A 13,020-nucleotide genomic window follows, 5' to 3' on the forward strand; every position below is an offset into this window, starting at 1 on the left:
AACCAGGGTGCTTTCATCACAATAGATACTTGTAGGGTAAAAGTACGCTCTGTGCAAGGAAGGGAAAAAAAGTATATTCTAGTGCATGGAGGGGAAGAGTCCCTTATCTGCAGGGTCTTTACTGATTTGGTGAGTTGGGCAAGCCTTGTCATGCTGACAAGATAACACTCTCACAAATGTGGCTTTCCTTTGTATGAGGTTAGCAAAGAGTAGGCTCCCTTAGAGTTCACATCAATCAGAAAAGCCTAATTTAATGATTGTTAAATGTTTCCTTTAGAGCCAATATTTAATTGCTAAATCCCCTTCCCCCTGCCCTCAAAATACAGACACCTGCACATATACATACACACTCATGTACATGCAATAAGCTTTTTTTTTTTTTTAGGCATAGCTGACCCTTAATAGAAATATTCTATAGTAAAAAGCAAAGAAAAATTTAAAAAAGAAATAGATGAATACTATTGTTTAAAACTGTTTAACTGCTAACATAAAAACTTTTATCCCTGAACTCTCAAAGGGACCAACTTATATAAACTGAGATCTTGGGGAGGGGAGGCAGGGGAAGAGTAGTCCTGGGTTAATAATCTCAAACCCCTCTGAAAGGGGCCCCACCCTCCAGTTCATTGGGGAAATTCCCAGATAAGTAATCTCATTCTACTGGAAATCTCCGCCTGGGGCATGGTCAAGGCCCTCTATTGAGTTGAAAATTAGTCCTTCAAATTGCTCCCAAGCTCCAAATAGCAAAGAAACTCAATAAAATCAAATGCTAGTGTGCCCAGATCTTTGCAAAAGTCCTAACAGGATTTTGCCCCCTAAGAAAGTTATTTTCTTAGCTTAATAAATCCATTCTTGTTACAAACCTCAAGCCTGTATTCATTGGGGTTTAAGAATTCTTTCCCAAAACCTGTGCAACCAGCCAACGGGACCCCCATTGCTGCAGGGGACCTCCCAACCTTCATTTCTCACATCTCAACACAATGATAATACAACAAACACACCAAGGCATTTATCTAGCTGTCAGCATTATCTGACATAGTTTTTGCCACTGTCAATTTAAAATAAGGAGCTACAAGCAGTACTCAACTTCATTTTAATCCTGACCAAGTTGGTTAAGTAATTTTCAATTGAGTATCAGTGTTGGAGATCTTCAGTGGACATCTGTCATGCCACTGTGTTCAGTATTCATATACCCTAGTTATCATCCAAAATGAACGAGATGAGGACAGGATGTCAGGAGAGGACAGTTGTGAAAATCGAGTAAGGCTTCAGAGTCTGAATAAGCCTGAAGGTCTTTGAGCATTGATACTTAAGTCCCTTTCCTGTTATACTCCCATAACATCATTTTCTCCTTATTTCAATCAAATATGGGCAACTATGTACTTATTGGTTCAATTTCTTGGGTAGTTCCTGTGTTTAGACCCTCAGCCAATGAGGATGACAGTCAGTGGTGGGAGGGGGTGTTTGCATTAGGGATTATTTAAAGTGTAGGTAAAACCTGTCCCAGAAGATGCCTCTTCCCTTTGATTGCCTGCTTCACAGGTGGAACATCCGATTCTCGAAAGAACACATAATAAACTTTGGCTTTGCTCCTAGAGAGCTCTCCAGCTTTTTATTAAATGGTGACCCCCCCTCACCATTCTGAGCCACACAAAAAGAAATGTCATGTTACAAACCATTTAATTCCAGTAGCTTTTAGCAGATCACGGACAACATGGAAATAACTTAGTTCAATACAAAATTGGAATACTCAGCAGTCAGTGTTGGGTGAATGCTCCCTGGGCATTTGGTTTAGCCTATAGCTGGAAAGAATAACCTCACCTCTTTCCAATAGGTTTCCCCCACCCAGAGTTTGCCTCTGAAATGCCTCTCAGGAGGGCCAGCCAACTGTACCCAGCCTGGTAAGGAAGTTTTTCTTGATTTCAAGCTTTAATTTGCATCTTTGCAAACTTGCAATGCCTGGTCTAATTCACCTTCCCCCATAACCCTTTAGCCACTTGAAGATAGCTGCCATAACCCCTCCATCCCCTATAAGCTTATCTTTACATTCAGAATCTCCAATTCCTACAGCCAGGCCCAATATTTCACATGAACTCCCTCTCATCAGTCTGAGATAAACTGCTCTATGTGGCAGAGCACCCATAGATCACACCATGAAATTTCCAGTAGGATCTGGATTCTGCTTGAAATCTGTCATTGGTTTCTTAAATGACTAGTTAACAGAGAAAGAACTTAGAAAATGCAGGTGATGAAAAGGTTAGTGTACTTTTGTATTCTGCTATATATAAGAATGCAGTGGAACAGTATGTTGTAATTTACAAACAATTTCATTGTCAAAACACTGTAAGATTGGGCAGGTTTAACTTATTTAACTTTTGCTAATTTTCCTAAAATATTTGTGAAGTGTTTTATATTGTTTTTTAGGAAAACAGACCAAATAAAAATAGGGAAAAAATTACATAAATTACATGATTTTAGAACTGTTTACACTAATAAAATGGTGGGAGAAATAAATAAAATAAAATAAGAAGCTAGACAAAAGATGTGCAAAAAATTCTAACCCTTATTATAGAAAATATTGTTGATGGAGGCTGAATAAGACCCTAAGTCTATGACTACCCCAGAGGTTTTATTTCCCCTATAAAAGACCAATTCACACTATAAACCCTAGTTGATACCTATTAGATCCTAATTCCTTTTTAGGGTTAGGCCTGCTAGTCAATGGTCTTAAATCAACCTTATGGTGGATCATCTTATCATGCTTAACTGCCTAAATTCTTTCTGAGGATTTGTTTGCTTTTTTGGAGCTGAGGGTGCATTAGGAACTTGCTGTACCATAATGGTGTCTTCCCCTTGATTAATTTTGAGTTCCACTAGAGAACTTGTCTTTTTCCTTGCTGATTGCTAAAATCCCCTTTATTTGCTAAAAACCCTTATAGAGTTAGCCCACTATGGGAAGCATAATAAACTCTTTGCCTTTTGATTTGAAGAAGGTCTAAACCTACAAATTCTTTTAAGACAACATGCAACACTGACCTGAGACTCCAATACATTTTTGGAGTTATACCCCCTTATCCCCAATATTACTATGAGTTTCCAGGGTTTTAAAAATTTCACCCAAATAAAAAATATAGTTTAAGTTTTAAACCATACTATTGCTCTAGTTGATAACAAGTTCTGAGATTGGTCATGATTATATTTTCCTGGGAAAAACAAAAGATTAGAAAAATTTGGTCTTATGAGAAGTATTTATACTTGCTTAAAAAGTGAACACAAATGGAGTAAATTCAACTCACGATCTGATATGTGGAAAGTCTTCCTCAATTTTGCTTCCTGTATTTTTGAAAATTTGTAATGCAGCTTCTGCTACTTTTTCATCATCCATTTTTAGGCAAGCCAAAAGAGATTCAAAAGTTTCCGCCGAATGAAATGAGATAGGATGTGTAAATGAGAGTACCTTAAAAAAAATTTTTTAAAATGTTTATTACATTTGTATACCTTTATAAATATTACCAAACTAGAAATGTTATCTAACAAACACATTAGTGCTAATGTGTATGAACCAGGCCTAACAAAACTTTTGACACTCAATTTCTTCATATATATGATGAAATGGTTAGAATAGATTTCTGAGTTCCCTCCCAACTCTTAACATTCAGTGATTCTCCTACCAACCATACATTTAATGAAGAGTGGTAAAAAACATTATTGACTTTAGTTTATAACACTTTATTCCAGTGATATTATAGCTAAACTAGCCATACACAGTGGAGAACTGATCTTAGTTTTCAAAAGGTCAAGGAAAAGTTTTTGGAAACATTACTTCAATAAGTAGTTTATTTTTAATAATTCTATCACCAGAAGATATATATAAAAATCATATAAAAATCCTTTAAATGATAATTTGGGACTACTACTTAAATGAAAACTAGCACAATATCAATTTCTTATTTCCCCTACCTTACTGCTATAAATTTCTTATGAAGGATAACAATTCATACTCATATTCCATAAAATTAACAGTCTATTTGTCTGCTTCCCCTTCCAACTTTTTGATTATTCTTTCTTGTATTTTATTAATTTCTCTTTTTATTAATATATTTTATTTATATAAATTTATTTACATATTTATATAAAATATATTTTATTAATTTCTCTTTTTAATCCCAGTCACTCTCCAAGGTTTAGTTTTTGGCCCCTTGCAGTAAAAATTAAAAGTTTTTGGGAAGTTCATACATTTTCACAACTTCAGATAATCCAGAATATGAGATGGGAGCAGGAAAAATATGATGGACTTGAAAGACTCTAGTTTCAGATCCCACCTCTGATATGTAATTAAACTCTTTGGTCACAGACAAGTCTTTTAGTTTTCTTCATCTATAAAATGGGGGTAATAATTACAATGCTTAAATCACATGATTTTTGTTAGGTTTAAATGAGATAATGTAAAGGACTAAGACGACCTTAAATGCCAGTTCTTGTTTTTATATTATCTCATTTGCCTCTTAATTTAATAGATGAAAAAAGTGACACCCAAAGAAGTAAAATGAAGACTCCCCAGATCAGATCAGTAAGTGATAAAGCAGGGCCTATATTCTATACTTAACATGCTGCCTAATGCTAAATTACTTTTCATCCTCAATGTATTATCATAAGCTTCAGCGACTATAAAAGATTAGATATTAAGTTACTGCCTCAGATATATAAAGGCAGATAAAAGAGTATTGGGTATGGATTCGTGAAGACCTGAATGCAAATCCTGCCTCAAATAATGGCTAGTTATGTCACTCCAGACAAGTTATTTCTTTCAGTCTCAGGTTCCTCAAGTGTAAAATGAGATTGATAACAGCAAGTTCCTCAGAAGGTTGTTTTGAGGATCACCTTAAGTAACACAGATAAAAGTTGTCTTTGTAAATTTAAACTACTAAATAAACAACAACTACTATTATTGCATAGTTTAAGCTAAATTCACTACTTTCTCCTTTCTTTCCATCATTGCATTCTCTATCAATGGCATAGCCATCCCCTGGAAACTTATTGTATAGTTCACACATTGAAAGTTTTCTTTAATTACTCCCTTTCTCTCATCATGTTTGTTACAACAGTTTCAAATCCTACCTATACCCCATTCTAGGTGGCTCCCAGATTCAGTAATTCTTCCTGCATAGGAAACAGAGACTCAAACAGAGACTCACAGACTTAAATGACTTGTCATGCTAAGTGTTGATTGGGGTTCAAATGCAATGCTCTTTATGTTTTATCATCTTCTTTAATTAAGTACATTTTAAAATTCCTGAATCAAAGGACTAAATCAAAGATTGAGGAAAGTTATAACATAAATTTTAAGTTCCCTCCCCATTGGAAATAATAACTTTATGCAGAGCCATCCCTTTGTGGGTAATAACAAGCAATTAAGAACTTGATAGGCAGAGTCACAGATTGGATGGATAGATAGCCATGACACATTCCTCACCTGGTAATTTAAGTAGGCTAAGGGGAGATAGGCCATATAGCCTTAGAGTTTCACACAAGTTTCCACAAGTACATATCTAAATATGATATTTAAATATACAGTAACTTTTTAAAAAATGTTGTTTTATATAGAAATATAGAAATTTTTATATAGAAATATTAATAGACCAGTTTAAATTTCACCAAGTTAAACTAGATATGAGACTGGAATTACTCTGTTACATAACAGTATTACACAGACCAAGTAACTCTTAGTCTGGAAAAGTACACATATATAAGTTTAAAGGAAGAAATGCATAATTTCCATTACATATAGAATCATAATAAGACTATGTTAAATGTATTAACAATATTATATGTGTGACAGGTAGCAGGGATACAAATAAAAAGAATGGAAAAATAAACCAACTAATAAGGAGCCTTATGTTTTAAAAAGGAAGACATAAGACTGCATTCAATGTCAAAAATATACTTACCTTAAGCAATTCAAGGCCTGCCCTGATTGCCTGATCAGTTGGAACACCCTCATCTTCGTCATCTGCTGTTCCATCAATTGACTTGTTCACTTGCTTAATAAGAGCACTAAAGAAGAAAGAATTTACCATTTTGAAAAAACATCCCTTACTACCAAAGTTAAAGAAAAAAAAATTTCAAATTGTTCATACATACATAAAAATTATACTTCATATAAATTCAAAATAGAATTCCACATAATTTCAAAAGGAAAAGCAATATAGAGAATTTCAAAATTAAAACATAAGAAATTCCAAATTGCAGGCATCTTTTCAGAAATACCATTTTTTCTAATACTTATTCAAAAGGAAGGAAAGAGTTTAAAAGGTTTTTGATTTTTATCTTTCACATAAAGTAACCTAATAATAATGTTTACTAATTATAACCATTTATGAATATATCTGAATGCTCAAACTTCCATTAGAATGATAAAATGATTTGGTGGTTGACTTGCTAAAGTCTATCAACATTATAGAGTCAATGATATCGTCAAAATAAAAACATCTAAAATTTTTTTAGTACAGTAAATTGGCAAATTTTGAGTGCGATCAAGAATAGAATTATTATAATTGTCTATTATACATAAAATAGAATTAACTATTCTTAAAAGAAAAAGATTATCTATTACTATGAAAAACTCATTTAAAAGACACAGTAGAAGTTTACTATAATATTAAGGAAAAGAGCTACACAATTCAAAGAATCACAGAAAATTAGAGATGGAAAGAGCCTCATAAGCCCTCTATTCTAAGTGATACCTCAAAAGAACCCCAACCAAAACATGCTCAACAAATGATCATCCAGCCTCTGCCCAAACACTTCCAAAGAGAGTGAAACCACCATTTTCAGAGGCTACCTTTTTTATTTTAAGACAGTTACAACTGTCAGGAAATTTTTTTCTGGCAAGAAAGTCCATACTAAATTCCAATACACTGCCCTAGGTTCTGCTCTCTGGGGTCAAGTATAATAAAGCTAATACCTGTTCACTTCAATAGCCCTTCAAATATTAGAGCTCAATGTCTTCTCCCCAAACCCTCAGGTTAAAACATTCCTATTCCTTTACCCAATCCTCTTATAACTCAGATTCAAGGCCCTAGTTTCCTCCTCCTCCAGATATTCTTGTCAGCAAGTCAATTTCTTTTCTTTTGGGAGACCCGGAAATTAACATAATACTCTAATATGGTAAAATCAAGGAAAAGTACTGAGAAATTATCACCTCCTTAATTCAGCACAAAACTTCAATCTATTTTTTCCCCATCACATCATACTATTGATTCTTATTAAGCTTGTAGTCTACCTAACCACATAGATATTCTTTTTCACACAAACTCTCTTCTAATCATAGCTTTCACATCCTATAATTCTGAAGTGAACTTTTGGACCCAAATACATATAAGATTTTATAATTATTTCTATTTTTTCCCCATTTTTTGAGGGAAGTAGTATGTATCCTCCTTTGCCCTTCAGGCTGCAAATACAGAAGCCCTTCACAGACTCAATACAGTGCTGATGTGCAAAGAAAATTTGACTGTTTTCCAACTTAGGTCAGATTACCTCCTTAGGCAAGCCTGGCATGTCCCCAGATCTTAAGGACTCTTCATATTGGTGGCAGATAGTTCAAACATCTGATCAGTTTGGCTCACTATTGGCTCAGAACCCCAGTCAAGTCTTCTCAGTAGCAGAGATTATTGTCATAGAGCCTCCACACTCAGTTTAATTTTATTTAATCTCATTACATTAAGTTAAATATTTCAGCCTGTCAAAATTTTTCTGAATGTGTTAACTTGATCTCTTGGCCTTCTATCATTCCCTAAAAGAACAGCCTTCTTTTTCAGATCTTCACCTAAAAAAGGCTTACTGCAATCTTTAATAAAGGAGCAGATTACATCTTTCTTCAAAACCTTAAAGATGTACCATCTTACCCTGGGAGCTTTCCTTGATCCTGATGTCTTTGGATCTCCCAAGGGTGAGTATTACTTAACATACTTTTACAAAAGCTTTTTATAAATAAATGCTTTTTAAATAGTTAAGATGAGCAGGGTTGAAATCCTCTAAGACTTAATCTTTCTGTGAACTTGGGTCGATCATTTACTCCCTTCAGGCTTCAGGGAGTCAAATAAATTGGGAAGAAGGGAAAAGCTTAGTGAAAGCTGACTGCTTTCCAGCTGGAAAGCCAAGATTCTGCATGATCTTCCCAATAACTACTATTCTCTGCTTCCTTAAACTACCTTGTATAATAACATTTCCTTATGTTAAGGAATACCCAAGAAAAATAAAAGCTTAAGGGTATAGAAATTTTTGTGTGCCCAGGACCTAGCAGTGATTTATATACAGACAAAGTGGTTGCTATTCATATCACTGCCTAAATTATAGAAAGTCATCAAGCATTTACTAAGTACCTACTACTATGTACCAGGCACTGTGAAAAGTATTGACAATATATTTTTAAAAAGACAATTCACATTTTCAGAATTCACAATATGATAATACAAATGCAAACAAAATGCAAACTATATACAAACAAATACAGGAACAACTGAAGATTATCACAGATAGATTAGAGGTTACAGCAATTTTTCAGCAGGATAATATATTATGACCAAGTGGGATTTATACCAAGAATGCTGGGCTGGTTCAGTATCAGAAAAACCACAATCGATCAACAGAAATGACCCAAAAAAACTTTTGACAAAATATAGCACTGACTCTTATTACAAACACTAGAGAGCAAAGGAATAAAGGGAGCTTTCCTTAAAATAAGTAGTATCCATCTAAAACCTACAGCAAGCATTATTTGTGATGAAGAGAAGCTAGATGAATTCCCAATAAGATGGGGGGTAAAAAACAAGGATGTCTATTATCACCACTATTATTCAACATTGTATTAGAAATGTGGTTTTAGTAATAAGAAAAAGAAATTAAAGGAATTAGAATAGGAATTGAGGAAGTAAAACTATCACTCTTTGCAGATTATCAGATTATCAGCGTTTCTATATATAACTGACAAAGCCCATCAGCAAGAGATACAAAAAAAAAATTCAATTTAAAATTACTGTAGACAAAGTAAAAAACTTAGGGATTTACCTGCCAAGACCAACCCAAGAACGATATGAACAAAATTACAAAACACAACTCCCATATAAATAAAATCAGATCTAACAACTGGAAAAATAACAATTGTCCATGGCTAGAGGTCAAGCTAATATTTAATAAAAATGACAATTCTGCATAAATTGGTCTACTCGCTCAATGCCATACCAAACAAACTAGAAAAATAACAACAAAGTTCATTTGAAAAACAAAAGATCAAGAATATCAAGGGAATTAATGGGGGGGGGGGGGGAGTACCAAACCTAAAACTACATTATAAAGCAGCAATCTTCAAAATCATTTGGTACTGGCTAAGAAATACAGCAATCAGAGGAATAGATTAGATACACATGACAATAATCAAGGCCTATAGCAATCTAGTATTTGATCAATGCCCAAACTCCAGCTCCTGAAATAAGAACTCACTATTTGACAAAAATTATTGAGAAAACTATCTCAGAAACTCGGCACAGATCTTCATCTCACACTCCATGCCAAAATAAGATCAAAATGGCTACATGATTTGAACATAAAGGATGATACATAAAGAAATTAGGAGAACAAGGGATAACATCTATCAGATCTATGGAGAAGGAAGGAATTTATGACCAAAGAAGAACTAGAGAACATTATGAAAGGCAAAATGGACAACTTTGATTTCATTGAATTAAAAAGTTTTTATACAAACAAAACAAACAGAAACATGATTAAAAGAGAAGTACAAAGCTGGGAAAAATCTTTACAGTCAGTATTTCTGATAAAGGTCTTATTTCTAAAATATGTAAAGAATTGTGTCAAATTTATAAGAATACAAATTATTCCCCAACTAATAAATGATCATTCCCCAACAATTTTCAGATGAAGAAATGAAAATCATTTATAATTATATGAAAAAAATGCTCTAAATCACTATTGATTAGAGAAATGCAAATTAAAACAACTTTGAGGTACCACATCACAACTCTAAGATTGGCTAAGATGATAGGAAAAGATAATGACAAAATGTTGGGGGGGGGGGGTGATGTAAAACTGGGACACTAATACATTCTTGGAGTTGAGAACTGATCCAACCATTCGGGAGAGCAATCTGGAACTATCCCAAAAGGCTATAAAACTGAGCATATCCTTTTACCCAGCAATGGCTAGGTCTGCATCCCAAAGAAATCATAAAGGAAGGGGAAAGGACTCACATGTGCAAAAATGTTTGTAGCAGATCTTTTTATGGTAGTAAAGAATTGGAAAAGGAAGGGATGCCCCTCAATTGTGAAATGGCTGAACAAGTTGTGGTACATGAAGGTAATGGAATATTATTGTTCTATTAAAAAATGATGAACAAGCTGATTTTAGAAAGGCCTGGAAATATTTACACGAACTGATGCTGAACAAAACAAGCAGAACCAGGAATACATTGTACACAATAATATCAAGAATGTGTGATGATCAACGCTTGAAAACGCCTGCGATGAAACTCTTGGCTCTTCTCAGTGGTTCAGAGACCCAAAGCAATCCCAACAGACTTTGGACAGAAAATGCCATCTGCATATCCAGAAAAGGATCCAAGGAGGCTGAATGCAAATCAACAGATGCTATGTTCACTTCTTTTTTCTGCCTTTTTTTCCTCTGATTTTACTCCCCCAATACGATTCATAAAGTAATGTGGATTAAAAAATAAATGGACTTATTGCAAATCAAAAAGGAAAAAAAAACCAAGAGAATTTCATATTTGATCCGGAACATGATGATTTCTATTTTAGACAAGCTGAATTTGAGACATTTATGAGACAGCCAAGTAAAAATGTATATCAGTTAAAGAGCTCAGAAGAATATATATGATATCTGAAAGTTGTCCTATACACTAAATTAAAATTGAGTAAGGGATGATATCATTATCTTTATAAAATCTTTATATTGAATTTTTTACTGATTGGCATTAATCACATGCCATGTGTCTCTTATGGCAATCTCTCAAGTCTGAAATACATTCCTTATTCACCTGGGCCTTAGAGAATTTCTAACTTCAGACTCAGTTCAAGAACTACTTACTGCTACTCAAAGTTTTTCTTCTGCCAATGGACAACACCCTCCTTCCCTTTCAATCCTGTCTCTATCTAACTATCTACATGTTTGTCTATCTGTCTGTCTATTTAATTATATTATTATTATTTTTGCTGAGGGTCATACAGCTAGAAGTTTTAAGAGTCTGAGGCAAGACTTGAACTCCAGTAAATCTTGTATTTATTTTACAAATATGTATACATGTTATCTTCCCTAACAGAAGGATACCTCCTTAAAAGCAGGGACGACTATTAAATTTTTATATTTATATCCCCATCACCAGGCATACTTCTTAGCATAAATGATTAATGAATTATCAAAAATTTAGAATAGTTTTTTTTTTTTTGCATATAATATGCTACAGCAGCCAATTTTCAGTTGCATGGTCAATAGTATCAAGAGACTTTTGTGTTTAGTTACAAAACTAGGATTTTATGTAGCAATGAGAAGTCAATTACAAAGTCCCATCTCCAATAAAATGTCTATCCTCCAAATCATGTAGATTCTGACAGATGCAATCAAAGATAATTTTATTCAGTTTTCTGAGGATCATTACCAATCATGGTAGATATGCTCCCTCCTTATGTTCAGCAATGTCATAAAGTGTCATAAAGACTGTCCTAAACATAATCCAAATGAGTGACCTCATTGCAGAGAGGAGAAAAAGGGATCCTGTTTGCTGATGATATTGTGCTTATTTTCATCAAGTCCTAGTATATGACAGAATCTTTTCAATAAATCCCACAGCCACATAAGAGATTGGACTAAAAATCCATATAGGAATCAAACAAGTAAATGGAAAATGAACAGTATCCAATTCTAACAAAGTTGGATAGGCAACCACAACACAGAAACTTTAGATCTTATACAACATGAATACTTTTCAAAAATAAGTGAACACTAGCTCTGGCAAGTATTAAATAAAATTTTAATTGGCTATGTTTTAACAATAAATGCATGATCACTGACATGGGAATAGTTAGACCACTCGTTAAAATAAAGATCAAAATTAGCACCAGGTAAGAATGATATTATAACATTTACATTTAGCTAATATTTTAAAGTTTGTAAACATACATCATCTTATTTGATTCTCACAAAAAAAAACTGTTAATTACTACGGTAATATTTACTATAGTCTTCATTTTACAGATATAAGAAACTGAGGCAAGAGAAGTTAAGTGATTTTATCAAGGATCATATAGTCATTAAGTGTCTCAGGTAGAATTTGAAGTTAAGATTTTCCTAATTTCAAGTTCAGTGTTATAATTCACTGGATGAAAACAAAGGACACAAATGAAGAGTATGTAATTAAAATGTTAAACCTGACCTAATCAAATAAACCATTCACATAAAAAAAATGAAAAATGGATAAAAGAAAAGCCATAAAGAGAGAATATCATAATATTCTTCGGAAGTTTAGTATGAAGCAATTAACAAAGGAAACCAGAGAAACTAAACTACTTCAACCACTAAACAATTAATATCCTTGCCAAACTGCCTCTTACCTCTGGAATCAAATACAAAACTCTTTGAAACCCAAAGCTTTTCATAATTTAAACTCCTTCCTATTTTTCCAGTCTCCTTACATTTTATTCATTCCCATGTGAGCTGTCAATGACACTGTCTCTCTCTCTCTCTTTTTTTTTTTTTTTTTTTTTTTTTTTTCATATAAGACAAACACTACATCTTCCAACTCTAAGCATTTTCTCTCACTGCTTCCAAGCTCTGGAACGCTTTTCTCTCCTGTTCTCTGACTTCTGGATACCCTAGCTTTCTTTAAAGTCCCAGCTAAAATCCTAGCTTCTACAGGAAGGTATGGACTCTTCCACACATGCTAGCACCTTCCTTCTGTTGATTATTTACAATTTATCTTGTCAGTGTATAATACTT

At 33.7% G+C, this 13,020-nt stretch overlaps 1 protein-coding gene across 3 annotated transcripts in view; it reads right to left on the reverse strand.

Moving 5' to 3' along the window:
- PDS5B (PDS5 cohesin associated factor B) overlaps nt 1-13,020 on the reverse strand; it is a 209,402-nt gene that overhangs the window by 57,329 nt on the left and 139,053 nt on the right. For all 3 annotated transcript variants that reach the window (XM_074303509.1, XM_074303508.1, XM_074303507.1), the window contains 2 exons: nt 5,946-6,051; nt 3,294-3,454 (listed from right to left, as the gene is read on the reverse strand). In XM_074303509.1, the coding sequence (XP_074159610.1) occupies nt 3,294-3,454; nt 5,946-6,051 (267 nt within the window). The remainder of the gene's footprint in view (nt 1-3,293; nt 3,455-5,945; nt 6,052-13,020) is intronic.

Source organism: Sminthopsis crassicaudata, chromosome 3, assembly GCF_048593235.1.
Source record: "Sminthopsis crassicaudata isolate SCR6 chromosome 3, ASM4859323v1, whole genome shotgun sequence".
NCBI lineage: Eukaryota > Metazoa > Chordata > Mammalia > Dasyuromorphia > Dasyuridae > Sminthopsis > Sminthopsis crassicaudata.